The sequence below is a fragment of the Canis lupus genome, chromosome 3 (assembly GCF_011100685.1).
Source record: "Canis lupus familiaris isolate Mischka breed German Shepherd chromosome 3, alternate assembly UU_Cfam_GSD_1.0, whole genome shotgun sequence".
NCBI lineage: Eukaryota > Metazoa > Chordata > Mammalia > Carnivora > Canidae > Canis > Canis lupus.
In genome coordinates this window covers 305209-328612 of record NC_049224.1, presented here as the reverse complement: position 1 = coordinate 328612, position 23404 = coordinate 305209, and the positions used below count along the sequence as shown (strand labels likewise).

The window sequence follows — 23404 nt, the reverse complement described above, 5'->3', positions numbered from 1 at the left end:
GCGAGCCCCTTTCCGCCCGGGAAGGTCGGTGCAGCTCCTGCTCCTCCGGGACGGGGCTCTCCTGTCCTGGGGACACTCGCCCCGGCCTCAGCCCGGCTCCTCACGGGGCCCCTCCCCCTTGGAGGCCTTTGTTCCTTTATTTCTTTTTCCCCGTCTTCCTACCTTGATAGAAGCGCGAACTCTTCTCACTGTAGCATTCCAGCTGGTCTCTCTTTAATTCTCAGGCCGAATTCGTAGATTTTCAGGATGAGGTGAAGGTTATCTAGGTAATTTGGTGGGGACAGGTGACTTGGGGACCCTACTCTTCCGCGGTCTTGCCCCTCTGTCTCCTCTAAACCTTCTGATCTGAATTCCAGCTGACTTTCAAAGAGTAGATAAGTTACTTAAACTATTAGGCCATATGAGATTAAGATGAGAAACTTCCTACCAATTCACTTTATAAATTTACCATAAACTTAATTCAGAACCTCTCATTTCAAGATATAAAAATTTCAAACTATATACTTGTTTCTTTTAAAAATTAAAAATTCCATATGCAGTGTTGAAAAGTGAACAAACTAGTAAAGTCGTAAAACATGAATAAGTATGGTTTATTGTAGGAATGGAGGAGGACAATGGGTCAAAATGAGAAAATCTTGTAATTGACAGCAACAAATTAAAAGAAAAATCTGTATAGGTAATATGTTAAAAGGTGCTGTAAAAGCATTTAGAAACTACTCCTAATAAAAATTTAAAATACCTAAAAAATATTTATTGAAATCTTATGAGTAAGACTATAAATGGTGAGACACTAAACCATTCCTATTGAAATCAGGTATAAGATCACTATTCAACATTATTTTGAAGTTTCTAGCTAACAGTTAAGAAAAAGGAATGAAGTATAAATACTGGAAAAGAAGAGACAAGATGATCTTTACTTAAAAATTACATGATTAAACCCAGAAAATCCACAAGAAAAGCTATTAGAATTCACGGAATAATTTGAAAAGGTGGATGCATAAGGGGTATGTATTAAATAAAATCTGTAGCTTTTGTCTGTATTAGCAGTATCTGGCATGGAATGGTGAGGTTTATTCAGGGCAAATCAAACAACAACAAAAAGCACCCAGAAATAAATTTGATAGAAAAGGCATAGGACCTTCCCTTGAAAAACAAAACAAAACGCACTAGAAAATTTGATTTAAGGACCTGAATTATTCATAACACAGAGAGCTAAGATTATCATAGAAATGTAACCTTTTCAATATAAACGTAATGCAGTATATGTGAGAATTTAGCATATGATAAGAAACACATTTCTGTTCAAGGGAAAGGAAATGGTTTAATAAATAGTGCTGATGTAATTGGTTATCCATATGAGAGACAATAAAGTTAAAGCACTATACTTATACCATATATAAAAATAGAAATTCTGTATGAATTAAAAATCCTAATCTAAAATTGGAATATCTAATGCCAGCAAGTGAATTAATCACTTATATTTGTCACCTCTTTCTCCCAAGACCCCATTTAAATGATGTTTAAAAATATGTGAAAAGGTATGTATTTATAATGCCAGAGAGTGAGAAGGAGCCAAATAAAGATTGCAACAAATTTCTGGAAGACAAAGAAATGGAAATTAAAAATGATTGCTGAAAATTAATCAAGGACCTTAAGACTTCCTAGTTCTCTGCTCTTTCCAGCATAGCAGTTTACTTCCTGTTATTTAAAAGTGAAATACTAATCTTAAGAATTTTTCAATAGCCTTTAAAATTATTTGGCATACCATGGGGTGTTTAAAAACCAGAATTGGGAATTCATCCTCTGGGTCAGGGGTCAGCAAACCACTACTGTTTTTGTAAACTAAGTTATTATATTGGAACATGGTCGTGCCCCTTACATGCATGCAAGTGGAAGGAGAAGCAGAGAGAGAGAGAGAATCTCAGGCAGACACTCTGCTCAGTGCAGAGCCCAATGTGGGGCTCCACCCTGGGACCCCATGATCAAGCCTAAATCAAGAGCTGGACACTTAATCAGCTGAGCCACCCAGGCACTCCTGGTCATGCCCATTATTTATATATTATCTGTGGCTGCTTTTGTATTAAAGCAACAGGGGTAGTTGTGACAGACATCATATGGCCCATAAAGCCTATTTTATTATCTGACCTTTGCAGGAAACGTTTGCCAACCTTTGCTTCATATAATTCTGGTGGCCATCTTGGAGCTTGTCCTCACTTGGGATGGGCTAGAATGCAGTCTAGCCAAATTGAATAGCCGTTTACAGGATGTAAGGAAGGAAGAAAGAAATGGGCAAAAAATATAGCAGATAGGAAACTGAATATCATCACCTATTGGGTCTTAGTAGAGAATAGAAAGAGAAGTAGATTGGAGGATGAGAACCTACATGGTTGTTAAATAAAGAGAAAAGCATTAAAAATAGGTGAGGGGCTCTGCCTGGAATTAAATTTTTTTCAGTATATTGATTTTTTTTATCTGACAAACTTGTTAAATTTTCATATTTAAGATTTTTCTGTTTTGTTTCTGCCTTTCTGGTCATTATTCTTTGTAAAAATTTACTGTTTTAATTAAGACTTGCAGGATTATGTTGAATAAAAGTGGTAATAGTAGACATCCTTATCTTGTTCTTGATTGTAAAAAGAATGCCTCTAACATTTCACTGTTAAAAATGTTTACTGTAGCTTTTTGGAAGCTTCCCTTCTGTTTCCAGTTTATTAAGAGTTTTAATCTTGAATAGCTAATGACATATCAGATGTTTTTTGTATATTGAAATGATCATATGATTTTTTTTCTTTAGTATTTAAATGTAGTGAATGTCACATCTAATGTTAAACTATCCTTGCATTCATAGGATAAATTCAACCTGATTCTGCTATACTTTCTTTACTGTATAATAATATATTCTGTTTCCTGATCCTTTGTTGAGGATTTTTGCATCAATGTTTATACTATTACCCCTTAATTATTTTTCACACTACCTTTGACTCTTTTTTTTTTTTTTTAAGATTTTATTTTTTTATTTGAGAGAAAGCAAGAACACACAAGGAGGGAGCTGCAGAGGGAGAGGGAGAAGCAGGCTCCCGCTGAGCAGGGGGCCAGATGCGGGACTCCACCCAGGACCCTGGGATCATCACCTGAACTGGAGGCAGTCACTCAGCTGACTGAACCACCCACATGCCCCTAACCTTTGACTTTTATATCACAACTATATTGGCCTCATTGAATGCTTTGGGGGACTATTTCCTATTTATTTCTATTCTTGGGAAAGTTTTTATAAGGTTGAAAGGATTTGTTTCTTAAATGTTTGGTTTTTGTGTGTGTGTGTTGGGAGAAGGGTGAAAATATTTAAGTACTGCTCTAATTTTTCAATAGTTACAGAACCATTAAGGTTTTCTCTTTCTTCTTAAATCAGCCTTCCCCACCCTCCACAATTTTGTTCAAGTTCTGTGTTTAGTTTCTTCTCTGTGTAATCATATTTAGCCTTTTCAAAGAACCAACTTTTTTGCTTTGATCTTCAAACTGTACAAAAGGGTAATCAGTAAAAAGGAAGGCTGCTTCTCAGACCTTGACCTTTTTTCTAGAGGCAATGGCTGTATTTTTGTATATCCTCTTAATGACATTTTTTTATCCTCACACAGTTCTTTTAATATAACAGGGTGGGTGGAACATATGAGATGTAGTGACCTGCACTCTTTTTATTGTTTCGCCCTCTTTTTAACATCAGCCTTATTCTTTTTAATACCAATGTAGTATTCCACTGCTTGGTTGTACTCTATTTAGAAGTAGTTATGCTTGTGTACCAAATAAAAACTTTCCCACTTGCTTCAAGTAACCCGGTATTGGTAACAGATACCATCACTTCACAGAACTTTTGAAACAGAGTATATTCCATTTAAATATCTTTAATTGAAAAAACAAAACTTTTCATTATTTAAATGCCATGTAATGTTCTTAAACATTAAATCTCTGTTCCTTTTGCAGTTTACCTTAGTATTTAGTATGAGGAGTAGATGCAGTTTTATCTTTTTTCTTATGGCTGCCCTGTTGCCCAGTGCCACTTAGTTCAAGTCCATCTTTTCACGTGTATTTGAGATGCTACCTTCATTATGACTAAATCTACATATATTTACTTTGTCATTTGTGTGTGTGTGTGTGCATCCACGTGTTCCCATAGTTGACCTATTCATATGATAATATCATAACTTTTAAAAACTTTGGTATTTTTAAAATAACTTTGGGTTTACAAAACAGTTGGAAAAACAGAACCGTAAGTTTCCCTATACCCTTCACTCAGCTTCCCAGCTTTCCCTAATGTTAACATCTTACATATCCACAGTACAAGTATCAGGACTAAGAAATTAAGTAATTGATACAATGCATTTAACTGTTTCACTTATAAAGGCTTTGTACAGTATTTTAGTATGTGATAGTTCTATTCCTTCTTTTCATACTTTACTTTTGTTTTTTTTTTTTTTTGGTTGTTTTTCTAAATGTCTAGCTGCAGAAAACAAACCTTACATAATAGCATTTTTATTGGGACTACATAAGATTTGTAAATTAACTTGGGGGGAAATGATATCTTCATGATTCTGAATCTTTATGTATGTGAACATGGTATGTTTATAGTTTTCCTCATAAATGTTTTGGACTCTTTTTGTTCAGTTTATGCCTAAGTATTTTATATTTCCAAAAATTATAAATAGGACTTTTCTTTCCATTTCATCTTCTATCTGATTTCTCTTTGCTCATAAAGGAAAGATATAAAGGAAATATTTCTGTATATTTTGGACTTCACTAAATTAATCGATTATCTTACAGTGATATTAGTTGGTTTTTTGGGATCTTCTAGGTATATAATTATGTCATCTGCAATAGTATTTGTTGCTAACTTAATTGTTTAATTGTGCTGACTGGTATACTGAGTAACAGTGGTAAAGATGGACTTCCCCTGACTTTTGGAATCGATCTACAGTTTCCACATTACTTATGGTGCCGGCTCTGGGATTGGTAGGGATCACATTTAAACAAGAGTCCTTTTACATTCAGTATTCTCAACAAGAATGGGCACTGAATTTGTAGAACATATTTTCACCATCTTTGGCATAATCATTTTTTTCAAAGAGATCTAATAGTCTGTTGAATGATGTCGATTTTTTTAATAGTGATTTTTATTGGAAATGTTGGATTTTCTCTTTCTCTTTAGGGTTAATTTTGATAAATACATTTTCTAGAAAATTATGTAAGTTTTCAAATTTATTTGCATATACAGTTGAACAAAGTAGTCTTATGATTCTTTTGCTTTCTTCTCTTTCTGTTGGTGTTTTCCTCTTATTGCCATCTAAAAGTGCTAGCAGATACATCCTTTTTAATCATCAAAACAAAACAATAAAAACAGTTGCACTAATTTAAAAAGTGATTCTAAACTTCTTACATTATTAATAATGATAACTCCAAATTGAATTCTAATTGAATATCCTCTTGCCAGCCTGAAACTTTTTTTCCTCCTTGCATTAATTTCTTAGGATACTTGTAAATTTGTTTCTCAGTGAACATTTGAATAAAAATGTAAATAACAGTCCCTTTGCTTTCTTCTTCCCTACTCTACTCTTGGGTGAGAGTCTCTGTAATGGGCATCTTGACACTACAGAAAAATAAATTGGGATGTTTGCATACTCTCATCAAAGTGAAAAATTCAGAGGTTTTCCCCATTTCATGAGATAAATTTTGATTTTTTTAATGTTGAGTGGCGTGTAGTTAAGATATATTTCGTATGAAATTCTCATGATTGAATAAAAGGCATTCTAAAGTAAGTTTATGGTTTCTCAAATTTTACATAAAGCAGTTTTAAGTTAGGGAAAGGTGGTTGCAACATCTTAAAAGGATACAAAGAGGCATTACTCCAGGGAGCAGTATCTTTTTTGCCATCAAATTATATGAAATCTTTTGCATTCTAGAGCAGAAATGACTTTAATGCCTGTGATTCTGGAGGGGCGAAAAGATGTTCAAATGTTTTTGTCCATTTAAAGAGTTGGATTTTTCCCCTTCAATAAAGAGCACGTAGTCTTTGCTCATTTTGCCCATCTGGCTTTTCTGTGATTGTGTAAGGTTATAACCTCCGTGTCTCAACCTGTGTGTATCTGTCTCTTCCTCTGTGTTACTACCTTTTATGTTGTTTTATTATTTTAGTGCAAAATAGCCTGCTAAAACTATTTGGGGTAAAGAATTTCAGGGCTTGCATTATTATATTGTCAGACCCAATTCTGTTACATAGTTTGTAATGTGCTATGTGTTTTCAGACCTGCTTGTTACTGGGATGAAGTGGAGCGGATGATCAAACCTGTGGATTTCTCTTTCATTTTTGAGATGTCTCTGTCCTTTTCAAGTAGCTGAATTATTTCCTTACCTCTTGTCCCTTGGTCAGGGGAGAGCAACTTGTAACAACACGTTGACCTTAGGTCTTACTAAGGAAGACACGTTACATGGGTATTTTGATAATATAACTTACCTTTACATATCACTTTTCAACCTGCCTTTTCATCCTTAATTCTAACAGTATCCCTGTAAATCATATTTGTGCTAGTAGATAATCATTTTACAAATGGTGAAATGAATTAAAATGGAGGGGCAAAGTAAATTATAACCAACCCTGAAATTAAGACCTGTGTCTCCAAATATAAATCCAGTTCTCATTGTTTTCAATATAAAGACTTATGTGAGTGATTGCCCACCTCCAGGACTCACTTCCTCTTCATTAACTCATTGGAGAGTGGCTACACCTGAGTCCTTTGTTTTCCCTTGTTAAAGGTCTTTCAGTTGCTGAACCCCGATAACTGTAGTGACCAGCCAGTGTTAAACCCATCTGTCTTATTTTGTAGTGGATTTTATTCCAGATGCATTTTCTTGCGTCAAGATCTTTAAGTATTGTTTATGAGAAAAATTTTGTAATACTTTTTTTAGCTCTAAAAGAATTAAGATAGGCAGAATTTTACTTATTCCAAATTGAGTTTGGGATTAAACTAAAAAGAGAATCTGGGTCTTCTGAACTTGGTTAGTCTTAGTCTAACTCCTAGCATTCTCTAGTTCATGCTAAAGACTTCTTACTACCTGGCTATCTTCTATATCTTGCTTTTCTCCCCCTTCTTTCACAGTGATATAATTAATTGCCAAACTTTACCTCACTTCTCTTTGACAATCTCTGCTTCTAAACTCATCCATTTTCTTTACGTGTCTTTTGACCTTAGTCTGAGCACAGTGGATCCCAAGACCACGTGTGCTATAGGATGGCCTATTATATTCACCTTTTTGAATAAATGTAGTAGAACTTTATATTAGTAAGTCTTACTTATCATCTTCCTATCAAAAAGATATGAAGTCTCCATCTAATGCTGTTCTGTGTATCTATACTTTGTTAAATGGCTGCCTTTTTAATGAGTCTTTCTTGGAAGTTCAAAAATACTTTCCGATGGATGATATTTAAGACTAGCTTTCTATCAAAGTGATAGACTGTAATACCCAATCTCATTAATTCATTCTGGCTTTAAAATTATGTGATTGTTGAACAAAATCCATAAATAATATTACCAATATGAATTTCTTATCAATGATTACATTTCAATACATAAATTTTACCTATAACACCAGTTAAAGTATCTTTAAAAACTTGAAAAAAATTCTAGCCTGACAAATCTCATCCACCTGTGGAAAAGGCGAATGTTATCAAGCACTACTGAGGTTCTTCTATTTTAGTTCTCCTTGTCTTCAGCTAAAACTCTCGTGTTTCATCCTCTTAGGCGGTGCTGCTTGAATAAACAGTATTGTTATTAAATGTCTCCAGAGTTTTGTTTCTTTATCCCTTTCTTTGTAAACAAGCAGCCACAATATTTTTAGTAGTGAATTTCAAAATCCTTTTTAACCTTATAGGTCCAAGGGTAGCCAAGGATGGCTGCAGCTTCATATGATCAGTTGTTAAAGCAAGTTGAGGCACTGAAGATGGAGAACTCAAATCTTCGACAAGAGCTAGAAGATAATTCCAATCATCTTACAAAACTGGAAACTGAGGCATCTAATATGAAGGTATCAAGACTGTGACTTTTAATTATAGTTTATCCATTTTTATTCAGTATTCCCTCCTATAAAGTTGGGGTTAGATACTTCACTTACTTAAAAGTGTATTTTAAGTTAAGCAGCAATATGTAAACTCTTTCTTGCAAAGTTAGCATGTATATTTTGAACAAAATGTATTTAACCCGGCGAATCATAGAAAATAATTGTAAAAACCCAAGGGCTAGTTTGTTCTTAGTTATTTTTAAGCTTAAAAATAAGGGACCAGCTTTAGCATCACAATACTGAGGCTGGGTGTTCTGTGTAATTCATAGAAACTAGTTTCACTTTAAAGTATCTCTTACTAAATATAGGCTTTTTTCCCCCACTCTCCCAGATCTTGTCTCCACTTCAGTGAAGCAGTCAGTGATAAATGATCAAGAAAAATAAAATGCCCTAGTAGGAAGAGTCCGGAACTGAAAGTCAGTACCTTGTCCTATTCCTTGTTTTGCCACGAGCCAAGCTATATCACCTTTAGGTACCCTTCTGGCCTTAAGGTGTCTTATTTGGAAAATACAGGCATCGCACTAGCCTAGACGATTTCCACGGCTTTCTCATGTCCTGAAATTGGTTTGCTGACTAGCATTGAAAAGTTGTGATAACCTCCAAGAAAAGTTATAAAATATTCAGTCTGCAGTGGGGAAGATACGTTCTAATTTCAAAATAATTGAGGTTAAAATTTTAGCTATTTTAATTTCCAGGTACTTAGGCAGATTCCCTTCTCCCTGAACTTAATAACTTTATAGATTTGGAAATCATCAACAAAACTGTTAACCCCTTTCTCTTTTAAAAAATCTTTCTGCTTTGTGTTGTTTCTGCCTCTTGGCTGTTATAGCATCTGGGTGCCTCACCCTGTTCTTCCTGTCTTTTCACTACTCTTATTCCTTATTCATTGCCTATTTTCTTATAGTTCTTTTTCTGTACAATTTGAGGTCTCCCTTATTCTTCAAGCCTTTATACATCACTGAACTATTTGTGCTCCTCCTTTACCCTTTATTGTCAATATCCTAACAGTTCAACCTTTTACTTGTATGTACTATTCTATCTATCCATAAATCTTTTCTACTCTAACTACCTATTTCTATGGTTAAAAACTGTCCTTGATAAGGACAGATCTCTAAGGTACCTACCTCCAGTCCTTTTGGAAATAAGGTAGACTTTAAGCAAACATGTTTTCTCACCACAAATTGGGTGACTTCAAAAACAGCCAAATCAGTTATCTAGTATTAAAGAATAGTTTGCTATTTTAACACTGATTAACACAATATATCTAAAATTATTGTACATGATATGTGGTTTTAAAAGTTTAAAGGTAACAAAATTAAAAATTCCCAGCAGGGCTACTCTTTCATCTACTTTGGGAGGTGTACTTAGCAAAGAATTCCTCTTGGCAAGCCCACCTGGAAGTCCTGTCTTATAGTGCACAATTTTGAGATCCCTTTTAAATTTTTGCTTAAGTCCTTGAGCAAATTCAAAATTTATTTTGGGAGACATTTTAACCTACCCTGGAGGAATGTCTTGGAGTAAAAATACAAGTCAGACCCTTAAGTCTCTACCGTGGAATATCAGGTTGACCATTTATCCATGTGGTGTATCATATTACACATCATGAATATTGGTACTCAAGATATGTCTGAATTCAACCCGGAATTGATTATTATTCAGTAAGTGCTTCTGCAGACATCCTTGCAGAGCCATAGTCCACATAGTCCTTTAAGATTAGTCATATGGTATCATAGCAGTTACAACCTTATAATGAAATTATTTATGTATATAAGCTGTTCAAGAGCAGGAGCCATGACCATTTGTTTTGTCATAGAATATTGATTTGTGAAAAGACGCTTGGCACTTCCCACATTGGATTAAAGTCAATCCAAAACATTGGCTATTTGCCCGAAATCACTTATTATTCTTTGGACTACATTATATAATCTTGAATCCTGTTTCCTGCTCATTAACCTATTTACCGAAGAAAGGCAAGGTGGATCTCCTTCAACTAGGTAATTTAAGAATTTCTGAAACTTATGCAATAGTACCATCTAGTGGCAAAAGGAATACTGCTTTGCTGTTGATTACAAGGTATTGCTACAAACTGTTAAAATACTTGGTGTGTGTGTATGTGTGTGTGACAGAAATATGTGTAAAATAGGGAAATGTACTGAGAGGATACAAGGCAAAAAACAAATTGTAGTGGCACAAAATGATAGTTCTGGACATTTACATAGGAAGTCCATATCATCCAAATGTAAAGCATCTGTCACTCAAATTAGGAAAGTGAATCTGAAGTTTGCAAGTGATGTTAGGATTAGAGACATACAATTTGAAGTTATCTGCAGAAGGGTAGTTGTTGAATTATGAGGCTAGGGAGTATAAGAAATAGGGATAAGATTAAAGGATCACTGAAAGAGTACAAGTAGTAGCAGTGGATGGATGGAAAGAGAATTGGGATCCTAAAAAAACACAGATAACTTAATAAATGATAGTCCTCAATCATATCAAATGATAGTCCTTTATGGAGGAGATGGTGTCCTGAAGTTTATAATAGACATTGTAGAGTACCCTACATTCATTCAAGGATGGTATCCCTGTACAGATTGGTTTCCTCTCCCACAGATATGATACATTTCAGCCATAATAACCCAAACATGAATTATCAGTCACCTCCAATGTGGCCTAGAAGGTCAGATTTTAAGGCCACAGGCTTTCTTGTTAACGTGGGGTTCTTTTTTTAATGCTGATAATGTCACTCAAGGTAAACCAGTAAAATTGTCTTTGTTGGACTTATTTTTTGATAAATTTCCTTTTCAGTCTGTTTATGGATCACTTTTCATATTGGAGAATACTGCGCATAGTTATAAGATCATAAACATAGTCTTGTATTTGGAAACCTGATTGGCCAATAAGGACTCTGCTAGGAACTCGAAGGAAGGCCCCGGAATATGAAAGATAAAAATACAAATTATTATTAAGGAACATGCAGAAAAACTGGTGGAAATGAGTTTCCAACGTAATTTGAGGGAAATTTATCAAGAGAAGGATTTAAATGGGAAAGGAAACAATGTCATCAAAAGTCAGGAGGCAGTGAGCGTATGGTCATTGCAGTACCTGCTGAATGTAAATCAATATGCTAGTAGACTGTACTGAGATATGGAATATAAAAGCTCAAATATGTAAAATTAAACAGCACATTGTAATTGCTTTTTTTCCATCGGTTTTTGTTTATTTAAGTTCAATTTAGCTCACATTATAATTGTTAATTTGGTGTTTTTCATGGTCGTGTTGGTATAAGCTTCAGAGATATGGATTCTAAACACATAACTAGCTTTTGCAGCTTGGGCAGGGGCTTTGAGTCTTGCTTGACCCACCTGAAAAATGAGAATAATTCTCCTTGTTGTATTGTTTTAAAAGTTAGGGATAATGTGTCTTATGGAGACTCTCTATAATCTCCATTATCACAAAATATCACTATTGTTGTGTGATGCAATTGGTTATTCATAATTAATAATAGGTAATATACGTAAAGTGCTTTACAGCTTAACATATATTTTCAGGTTGATCTGAAACTTTTTTCCCCCAGCATACCGAAATGCCAAGAAACTTAGAATCATATCTTCAAGAAGTTATTTAAAATTTTGTCATGGTAATATGTTGTGTTCTTTTTTGCAGGAAGTACTTAAACAACTACAAGGAAGTATTGAAGATGAAGCTATGGCTTCTTCTGGACAGATTGACTTATTAGAGCGCCTCAAAGGTAGATTTTTTAAAAGTGTTTTAAAATAATTTTTTAGGGACACCTGGGTGGCTCAGTCAGTTAAGCATCTGCCTTCAGCTCAGGTCATGATCTCAAGGGTCCTGGGATGGAGCCCCATGTCATGCTGCTTGCTCATGGGAGAGTCTGCTCCTCCATCTCCCTCTACGGCTCCTCTTGCTTGTGTTCTCTTGCACATACACTCTTTCTCTCAAATAAATAATAAATAAAAGTATTTTAAAAATAATGTATATCCAAATACAGCTTCTTTGAATGTTGGTTTCAGTTTTCCTGGTAAAACAGCCTTGTCTGTTAGGATTCAGTTGGTAAAATATAGATAATGTAAAATGTCTACTTGCTTGTCATTCCTTAAGTGAAGCATTTAACTGACTTTAAATTATTATAGATTCCTTATTTGATCATTTTCAGCTCTTTTTAAAGCTCATTGCTCTTCTTCCAGTCACTGTATAGACCTTGAGTAAGCTGTGTGCCACAGACTGGGCCTGTTGCCTTACTTAAAGGAATAGTGTCCTCCTCTGTTCCATCCAGAATACAAGTGTTTGATCTTCCCACTTACATTAGCTGATTATATGCCATTTTTCATAGAATTTTGAAAAAATAACTTTCTCATTTTGTTGCTTAAAAATTCAGGTATCAAAACAGGAAGAGTGTTTAATTATTATAGTTGAAACTAGGCTGAGAAATTACCTTTGCGTCCTAAAATATATTATTATTTAGTCGGAATTTAAGGAAAGACATTTTGTGTGATTTTTCTTTAATGTATTCCTTTTTCTGTGACTGAAGCTATTTTGGAGGGAAAATTTAGTCATTCTATTCCTAAATAATTGTTTATTCAATCATGTGTCTTTGTGGCCTCCTCTATCAGAAATGTAGAGTTGCAGTGAACACTTTTTTAATGATTTGATATTTGTATATAGAACATTAGCATTTGTGGTAAGGATTCTCTGTTCCCTGCATAAATTTGCTGCTCTATAGCTGCCATAATTTAGTACTCCTGCAGGCTTTATGTAATATATATAATATATATTCAATTATATTATAAAATGGGTTAAAATTTGAGTACTAAAATATGAATCTAATATTTTATTTCCAAGAGAATATAATTGCATTAGCAATATTTTAGATCCCTTAAAGCAATTGTTATATAAAAACTTGTCTCTCTTCCACTTAGAACTTAACTTAGATAGCAGTAATTTCCCTGGAGTGAAACTACGGTCAAAAATGTCCCTCCGTTCTTATGGAAGCCGCGAAGGATCTGTATCTAGTCGTTCGGGAGAGTGCAGTCCTGTTCCTATGGGTTCATTTCCAAGAAGAGGGTTTGTAAACGGAAGCAGAGAAAATACTGGTTATTTAGAGGAACTTGAGAAAGAGAGGTAACTTTTCTTCATTAAATCATAAACTTGTATACTCCCAATTTTTACTATTATTTTGTCATTTTGTAATATAAGATAGGAATTATGAAGCATGAATGGCAGGTGATCATGAACACTTAAGAGAGCTGTTTACATTTATTAATTCAAAGGTAGTAAAAAAAAAAAAAACAAAAACAAAGGTAGTATGTTACTGATCATATTTATATTAAATCCAAAAATGTAATGAGACAATATTAAATATGAAAATGTAGAGCACCTCGGTGCCTAAGTGATTGAGTGTCTGCCTTTGGCTCAGGTCATGTTCCCAGGGTCCTGGAATCGAGTCCCCCATCGGGCTCCCTGCATGGAGCCTGCTTCTCCCTCTGCCTGTGTCTCTGCCTCTCTCTGTGTGTGTGTGTGTCTCATGCATAAATAAATAAAATCTTAAAAAAAAAAAAAAAAAGAAAATGTAAAGGAGGCAATTCTTGGGATTCTAAGACTTGTACTTTGTTACTTAAATACTTCACATGCCCTGTAGGTTGAATAAGACACATGATCACAGTATTTAGGTCAGGTTAAAATATGTAACTGATTTTTAATTGAATTTTTTGTTACCTTTTGAAATAAATTGAGTAACTAGAGAGTCAGTCTGAGGTAACTGTTTCCATTAGGGAAGTCCTATTAAAAGTAGCCACAAATATAACATTTCTTAATTTATCAGTTTCAGTATCTTAAAAAACAATGCTTGACGTATATTATCTAGTTTCTCACAGTTAATTTATTACTTCTTCTCTTACCGAAGTTAAAATCTTACTACAAATACTAGAATATATATCATTATCAAGAACTTTATCAAGTGTTTTGTAAAAGGTTATGGAATTCCTTAATGCATGAATAACTCACCATTTTTATATTCCTAAAAGTTTTATTAAACATTCAAGCAATGTTAAAATGTATAAACATTACATATTAGCTCTGTAACCTTGGTCATGTCATTAAATTTTGTGTTTTCTCCTGTAAAATAGGGATATGGTTCTACCTTGCAGAGTTGTGAAAAGTGGTTGTTAATGTAAAAATGTCCAGCATATCTAACTGAAAGGCAAAAGACTTTTTGCGTGCTGTCTCTCTAGTTTTAAGTGTGTGCATCTATAAAAATAGATGTAGCACTAAGCTTTATTTCCTCTTGAGTTTACGTGAATCTGTTTCACACCTTGAGCCAAGACTATTTCTATCAGACAACATAGGAAACACTATTGTGAATAGGAAGCTAACTGGGTCCACAGTCTTCCGTCTTTGTCCCCTTTGAACTCTGTTAAGAGACACAGAATATGTGACCATGCCCCCTTTCCTAGGAACGTACTTTGCTCCATGTAGATAAAGTCCCAAGTTTATTAAGTAGAGACAGAGAGGAGCGTACGTGTGTATGTACTTCTTAGATGTCTTGCATCCTCTTGGTTTTCATTACGTTGGAGGAGGATGTTGGGTCCTTGCATATATGACAGAACCGTTATTTTGCTCTCATGCAGTTGATAGGTTAGAGAGGTCTAGGCTCAAACTCATTTTCCTAAAAAAAAAAAAAAAAAACACTCATTTTCCTTCTTCATAATCAGTCATTGATGAGAAATTTAATACCAGTCTGATTCTCATTCCCTTGTAGGTTGCCATTTTTCTTCTGTAGAAGCTTTTTTTTTTTTTTTTTTTTTTTTTTTTTTGTAGAAGCTTTTAGAATGCCTCAGTATATGTGTTTTTTTCATCTGTCATGCTGGGTACTCACTGTGCCCTTTTAATCTGGAAAATTTATTTTCAGAATTTTCAGCTTTTGAAAATTCTGTCATGTAATTTCTTTGATTTTCTCCCCTGTTTTTTCTCTTCTTTCTTTCTCTCTTTTAAGTTACAGGTTCACTGTCTCTCTGTCTCTTTTTTTCTTGTTTTCTGTATCGCCCAAGGTAAGTGCTAGAAAGTAGTCAAGCCAGGGCTCAAACCTAGCTACACAGCGCTTTAACCTTTTTGAACTTCAGTTTTCCAGTCTGAAGAGTGAGCCTAAGAATAACTACCTCAAAGGATGTTGTAAGGATTAAATTAGATTTTAAAAAAATACTTAGTGCTATGTCTAGTTCTTAGAACATTCAAAAATTGTAAGCTGTTGTCATGTTAGCTATTCACTCATTTAACAAGTATTTATTAAATGCATAGTACATAATGTGCCATGCTCTTTTAGGTGACCCTGAGTCAGCTAGAGGACTAAGATGACATGAAACTTGCATTTTAGAGAAGACTTAACAATTGTTTAAAAAAGTCTAAACCCTAAAGACCTACCTGCCTCTGAGTCTAGACCTGGTTTCAGTTCTGAGCCTTAATAAGCACTGTTGTCAATCACTATCATTTAACCACTTGTTAACATTTTGGCTCAAAACACTGTAACCGTGGCTTCCCCATAGCATTTTACCATTGTTCCACCCTAAACTTGACAATAACAACTTGTCCCTATTCCCCATAGCCTCCCCTCACTCTACCGCCTTTATTAACATTGGCCTATCAATTTAAACACTTATAATGCCCAGCTCTTACTTAGCCCATTTATTGGAGAGTAATCAGAGGAAATAGTAGCATCACTATTTGTTCAGCACCTAAATCCTGGTAGGTCCTGCTAGTTCTCACCAGGGGGCACTAAAAAATATAATTAAATCTCGTCTTTACAACAGCTTGTGAAAGGGGTTCAGGCTTTCTCTGGTGCTTTTTCCTGCTTCTGTTGTCAGAAATGGGAGGGAGGAGGCAGCTTCTCATTGGTCTGCACTGCCCCCAAGGTTGCTACATCATAATAAGCAGGGGCTTACTATCTCATGGATTCCCTCACTGCTGACGTTGCCACATAAAAAATGAAGGCTTATTTCTTATATTTTTAATTGTTTCTCAGTAAAGGAAAGGGAATTTTAGCAAGAATATAACCTTCCACATACTCACATGCAAACATATTTTCAAAACAATATAATCAAACAAAATTTTAAAGTAACAATACTAGAGGGGAACATCTCTGTAGATGAGCAAACTCCAGAAGTGATAACAGAAAATATCCACAAATTTGACTACAAAAAAAAATCAGAATCTTCTACATGACAAAGACATTGTAAACAAAAGACAAGTGATAAACAGAGAAAATATATTTATAACCCATATAACCAAAAGTATAATCATTCTTAATATAGATGAGGCCCTATAAAAAAGTAAGAAAAAGCTATAGGTGAGGAAATACAAATGGTTTTTAAACTTGAAAAAAAAATGCTAACCTTACACTAAAAGAAATCAAATTAACCTTAGTGATACACTGTTAAAAAAAAAATAGATATGCAGAAATAAAGTTTGGTCAAACATTTATGTTGGTGAAAGTGGTAGGAGCATACATTGGTACAACATCTAATAAGAGCAGTAAGTTAAGATTTTACATACCCTAAGAATTTATCTTATATACATGCTTGCACATTTGTGAAATGGGACTATCTATAAGCATATTCAGTGTAGCATTGTTGATAATAGCAAAAGATTAGGAAGGCCCTAAATGCCCTTTAAAACAAAACTGGTTATAGCGTATCCCATTATGGACTCATGAATACTACACAGCTAACAAAAAATACGTAGGACCTTTTTCTTTTCTGACACAGAATGATCTCCCAAGATCGATTTTTAAGTGATAAAAAGTTAATAGGGCAATACATAGAGTAATAAACTATTGTTCATGTTTAAAAATGTACATGTAAGTATACATGTAGATCATTGCATTTTTGTAGAATCTCTGGGAATATACACAATATTTTGTTTTAAAGTTTCTGCAACTAATCTTTTTCTTTCTTTTAATTGTAATAGAGTTAACTATATGTTAGTTTCAGGTATACAATCTATGGTGATTCACCAATTCTGTACATTAGTCGGTGCTCTTAATGATAGGTGTACTCTTAATCCCCTTCACCTATTCCACCTCCCCTCCCCCCACCAACCTCTCCTCTTGTAACATCAGTTCATTCTCTGTAGTCTGTTTTTTGGTTTGTCTCTTTTTTTCTTTTTCTTTTTCTTTTCTTTTTTTTTTTATATTGGTCATCGTTGTATTTCTTAATTCCACGTGAGTGAGATCATATGGTATGTGTCTGAATGACTTATCTCGCTTAGCATTATGTTCTCTAGATTCATCCATATTTTGCAAATGGCAAGATTTCATTCTTGGCTGAGTAATATTCTATAGTTTGTGTGTGTGTGTGTGTGTGTGTGTGTGTGTTTGGGTATGCCTTTACACGTATATATGTGTGTGTATATATAAATATATATCAGTTGATAAAGCAACTCTAACATGATTCTTCACATTCACTTTATTTTCCCATTTATCATTTCAGCCCTAGCCGTATACATATATATATCTATTCTTCTTTATCCATTCATCTATCGATGGACACTTGGTTTGCTTTCATGATTTGGCCATTATAAATAATGCCGCAATAAACATAGGGGTATATGTATCTTTGTGATTAGTGTTTTTATATTCGTTGGGTAAATACCCAGTAGTAGAATTACTGGAGCATAAGGTAGTTCTATTTTTTAATTTTTTGAGGACCCTCCATACTGTTTTCCACAGTAACTGCACCAGTTTGCATTCCTACCAAAGTGCAGGAAGGTTCCTTTTTATTCCCATCTTCACCAACACTTGTTTCTTGTGTTTTGGATTTTAGCCATTTTGACAGATGTGAAGTGGTATCTTACTGTACTTTTGATTTGCATTTCCCTGATGATGAATGATGTTGAGCATCTTTTCATGTGTTTTTTTTTTGGCCATCTGTATGTCTTTGGAGAAGTGCACAGTGACAAAATATTTCCTATTATTTTGAGAAGCTGAAAGCCACATCTGTGTCCAGGGCAGTGGCTTCCTATACTCTAGGTTTGTTTTTTGTGTAATTACTGCTTTTCCTTACTCTTTTTATTCTTATATTAATTTTTGGGTTTTGTTATATCTGTACTTTATTTCTGCAAACCATCATGATATCTTTAGACTGTAAATAAACGTGAAGAAAGCCTTAGGTTGAAATGTAAATGTTCTAGTAAGGATGTTGAGTATCTTATTTAGGTGAAAAAGTAAGAATTTTTTATTTATTTATTTATTTATTTATTTATTTATTTATTTATTTATTTTTAAGATTTATTTATTTATTCATTTAGACAGAGCGAAGAGAGAGGCAGAGACACAGGCAGAGGGAGAAGCAGGCTCCATGCAGGAAGCCCGATGTGGGACTTGATCCTGGGTCTGCAGGATCACACCCCGGGCTGCAGGCGGCACTGAACCGCTGCGCCACCGGGGCTGCCTAAGAATTTTTTAATATTCAAATTTTAATGATTATAATATTCTAAGTCCCACCTTCAAAAATCCGATTAAAGTGTTCTGCTTATTCATTATTAAAACTTTAGGTTAAGTAGAGAACATTATAATTGCAGCTGATAAGAATTACTGTTATGTACTCTTTTGGCATTGTGTAAACTTGTCTTTTTTTAAAAAAACAGATCATTACTTCTTGCTGATCTTGACAAAGAAGAAAAGGAAAAAGATTGGTATTATGCTCAACTTCAGAATCTCACTAAAAGAATAGATAGTCTCCCTTTAACTGAAAATGTAAGTAACTTAGCATTATGACCTATTTTAGACTTTAATAACTTTGATCTCTTAAAAGTACCTACGTTACTCATTTAAAACATTCAAGATAAAAAAAAACATTCAAGATAATTGCATTTTTAGTTATTTGTAAACTGTAATATGTTTTATCTAACTTTAAACTCAAATATATAGTAATTAATGAATTTTTGTTTGTAAAGGTGATATAAACTTCATTATGCTCAAGCAGATATTTATTTTAAACCACCAATTAAAATCTATTAGGTTTGCATTCTAAAGGACTCAATTCAACTAGGTAACTGGTTTTTTAATTCTGTCTGTTGAATTACCAAACATACTCTGAAAATGTTTATTACCATCTATCTTTTGAACCACTTTACATGCCATATAGTTTTTGTAATAAAAGTGTCTTTAAAGATAATTTGAGTGCTATTCCAGTTATTATAAATAACAAAATCTTTTGGCCAGGATCTTAAGACTTTCTACAAGTATAAAAGTGTGTTTATTTGCAAATATAACTATGTGAAAAAGAACTTCATCTTGTCAGCCTTTCTTTCCCCAAGCTTTCCATGTCAGCTATTTTATTCATGGGATAGCATGAACATTCTGAATGTTCTGGAATACATTAATAATTTTGAACAAGATTGTATTCTAACTGTTGTCCATAAATATTTTTTAAAAAGAGAAAAATAGAATAAAAGATATATTGTCCTCTGTTAGCTTAGAGTTTTAATTTTCTAATAACACTTTTGTGAGGATATAAATGAAAAACAAAAGTAGAAAGGAGCACTTTCAAAACATGTACTTTACCAGATTTCCTTAGTGGACATTGTCTGGAAGGAGCTTAGAACCAGAAGCTTACGTGTGTAATCTAGAACAATCGTATAAGATTTTGAGAGGAAGAAAAGGATCCCTTTTCCTGACAATGTCCTTGACATCTTCCTGGGAGTTGAGGAGACCCAGATAGTAAAAGAACAGTTAATGGAAAGTTACTGGCATACAAGGATTAGGAACTCAGGAAGTTTTGGTGGGATTTTTACTCAAATAAAAAATACCTGAGCATAGTTTTGCTCACCATTCTCATTGATACTTAAAATATACAAAATTTAGAGTCCAGTTGTCTATATGAAATCAGGTTTAGAAAAGAGCTCAAGTGTGTGTGACAGTTAGAAAGCAGTTGGTTAATATCTGAAACAAAGAGGAGTTGTCAAATAAATTCTTTCCATATTTATTAAATAATCACATTTATTTAATAGGATATGTAAAACATTATAGGCCATTTCACAACATTAGCAAATGTAAACTGCTTATATGTCATAAATATTTTTTAATTTCACAAATTATGTGTTTATATTGGGAAGCAAGTTAACACTTTCATATGTAAATACTTATCAAGATATTAGACATTGCTTTTAAAATATCAGATCTAAACCACATTATTGCAACATTGTTATGTTCAACTTTTTTTTTTGCAGGGGTTTTTGGGAAATGGAGAATAAATAAGTGGAGTTAGGACTGGCTCATTGGGACTTAGAAATAACATACAGACTATTTCATCTGTATTGCAACCCATAATTTGGGTATGCCTATAGAAATACATTATCTGTGGAATGTCATCTGCATTATTGCAAGGGAAAAGGGTGAGAGCTTCCCTGATTTAACTGACAGTGCAGTTTAGAATCCTTGGACCTATAGAATGTTAGTGTGTGACATAGGTCTGAGTGTGACATAGGTCTCGCACAGCTTTCTTCTGAGTATATAGAGCATAAAAAATCTATACCACTTTCTCATTTCCTTCATAGCCCATTATAATTTTATTTAATCAGACTTTTAGCTATTATTACCTCCTGGAGCATGCGTTTATAAGTTACATTACCTTGTCCTTTTTTTCATCCTTTTGTATGCCTAGCAGTTATCTCAGTGCCTGGAATTTTAATTACAGAGTTAATTGATTAGAGGGTTAAATGAATTAACAACCCCTGCATGAAGAAGTACTTCTTGTTTATTTCAACTTTGTTTCACTTTTGGATTTTTACCAGAAAGTTTGTGTTGTTTTGCAATTTATGATTATCTGCAATAAATAAAGAGTTTTTCCTTATACATTTTCTTCATCTTATGAACGATTTTCTCTTTTCAGTATGAACATTTATAACAATCCTTAAGTTGAGGTATAAACTTAAGGATGATGAACTACTTCTTAATTTTTTTATGTTGTCCACATTAATGTACTAATTTCTAACAAAGTAGTACATGGGAACTGAAGAAGGCTTACCTTAGCTGGGCCAATTAGATATTTTAAATGAATCAGTACAGTTTACATAAAAACATTTATGGCTATGGGGCAATAAAAGTGTTTCAACTCAGCATTTCACATGAGGGACCCAGACTGAGCCCGGCACCTGTAATCAAATTTTAGGATTCCTTAAAATAAAAAAAAAAATCTAGTTATGTGCAATAACGTGCATATTTGATACTCATTTTATTTATTGGTATTTTTATGCATTTTGCTTCTACTGATAAACACATAACATGAGATATTAACATTTCAATTTAATTTGTGGTTTTAGTTTTCCTTACAAACAGATATGACCAGAAGACAATTAGAATATGAAGCAAGGCAAATCAGAGTTGCAATGGAAGAACAACTAGGTACTTGCCAGGATATGGAAAAAAGAGCGCAGGTAAATTATTTATTATTAAACTATAAAACAGCAGAGGCTAGAGAAGAGCTATTAAGAATGTAATGAATTATAGCTCTGTTAACATTGATTAAATATTATTAAAGGTATTTATAAGTCTACTTTCACTTTGGCAGAACTTCACAATAATAATTTATCATGGCTCCTGGGCAACATAACCAATGTTCACATAATTTCACCTTCACCATATTTCATTTCTCTGATACTGTTCAGCTCTGCCCTGGAATTATAAGAGAGAAAAAGGGTTAGGTGCTGGTCGTCTGGTAACTGATGGCTAACTTCACAGATTTTTACTTCCTGTAATCTAAGTATGTGTAATGACATTCAGAATATTTCGCTGCTGTTTAAGTTGCATATGAAAAGGGAATTCCTCATTTAAGGAAAGTAGAGAGGAAACATAGAACAGTGAGAAAGGTAAGATGAGTTGGATGGAGAACATTCCCATATATCTCCCCTCAACAGATGTCAAGAAAGAATAGTAAATAGCTTCGCTATTTGCTATGCATTTTCATACATTATTGAATTTAGACTTTTATATTTACACAAGTATATTACTGGCTAATGTTTTTAAGCCCTGAGGAGGCTTTGCTGTTTACCTTGTCTGTTTCAAAGTAAGTACGAACATTTAAAAAGGAAAAAAAAAAAAAGGAAAGGAAAACTTTTAGGAGAAATTTGTTAAGAAAACATTATTTGAAAGATTTTATTTAAAAGAATAGTAAATAACAGGGAGAATATACATTCATATGAGTGGTATAAATACATTTTTGTATTCTAAAGAGTTTATTTTATAGTTTTAAAATCATTCATACATGACATTTTACATCCCCAAAGTGTAGTCTTTACCTTTTATATAGTAGCTTTCTAAACATAATATATATTCATTTTATGCTACAGTATGGAGGTAGACTAAGGAGATACTTAAACACCAGTACCATGGTCCATTTTATAGTCCGTACCTATTAGTTTCACAATGAAGCTAGAGACTCAACTAATATATCTATGTTAGTTATGTTGTAATTCGTATATGTAATACACCTTTTAATTTCCTCTCACCTCCCCCCCCCAAAAAAAGGGATCCCTGGGTGGCGCAGCAGTTTAGCGCCTGCCTTTGGCCCAGGGCGCGTTCCTGGAGACCCGGGATTGAATCCCACGTCGGGCTCCCGGTGCATGGAGCCTGCTTCTCCCTCTGCCTGTGTCTCTGCCTCTCTCTCTTTCTCTGTGTGTGACTATCATAAATTAAAAAAAATTAAAAAAATTTCCTCTCACCCCTGTTCCATTCAAGTTAGCGTCTTAAATGCCAGAAGTAAAACTTTAAAAATAAACCTTTTGGGTGCCCGGGTGGCTCAGTCAATTAAGTGTCCAACTCTTGGTTTTGGCTCAGTTCGTGATCTCAGGGTCTTGGGATGGAACTGCACGTCATGCTGCCACTCAGCAGGGAGTCTGCCTCAGATTCCCTCTCTCCCCTTCTCCCTCTGCCCCTCCCCCGCTTGCGCTCTCTTTGTGTGTGTCTCTCTCTCTCTCAAATAAGTCTTTACAAGAATAAGCCTTTCAGGAGAAAACTATACATGAATATCTTTCTAATATTGGAGTAATAAAGGATTTCCTAAAAAAGACACAAAGCACTATTTTTTAAAGAAAAAAACTGGTAAATTTCACTGTATTGGATTCAGAATTTATCAGGTACCTTAAACATATATAAATTTTGGGAAGAATGGTAAGTAACTTAGTAAATATATAGGTACAACTAGCAATCTATGTGGGAAAAATAAAATTTAGATCCCTAACTCACATATTTTATAAGAAAAATTACAAATGGATTAAATATCTAAATGTGAAAAGTAAA

General features: G+C 34.0%; 1 protein-coding gene across 9 annotated transcripts in view; it reads left to right on the top strand.

Moving 5' to 3' along the window:
- Positions 1–23404, top strand: part of APC (APC regulator of WNT signaling pathway) — a 128095-nt gene that overhangs the window by 49006 nt on the left and 55685 nt on the right. For 5 of the 9 annotated variants that reach the window (XM_038532142.1, XM_038532141.1, XM_038532137.1 and 2 more), the window contains exons 2-6: positions 7918–8070; positions 11764–11848; positions 13038–13239; positions 18754–18862; positions 21430–21543. In XM_038532142.1, the coding sequence (XP_038388070.1) occupies positions 7936–8070; positions 11764–11848; positions 13038–13239; positions 18754–18862; positions 21430–21543 (645 nt within the window). In that variant the 5' untranslated portion in view covers positions 7918–7935. Of the gene's footprint in view, positions 1–7917; positions 8071–9973; positions 10098–11763; positions 11849–13037; positions 13240–18753; positions 18863–21429; positions 21544–23404 lie in introns of those variants that run through there. The other 4 variants (XM_038532136.1, XM_038532140.1, XM_038532138.1 and 1 more) reach the window with 4 other exon arrangements.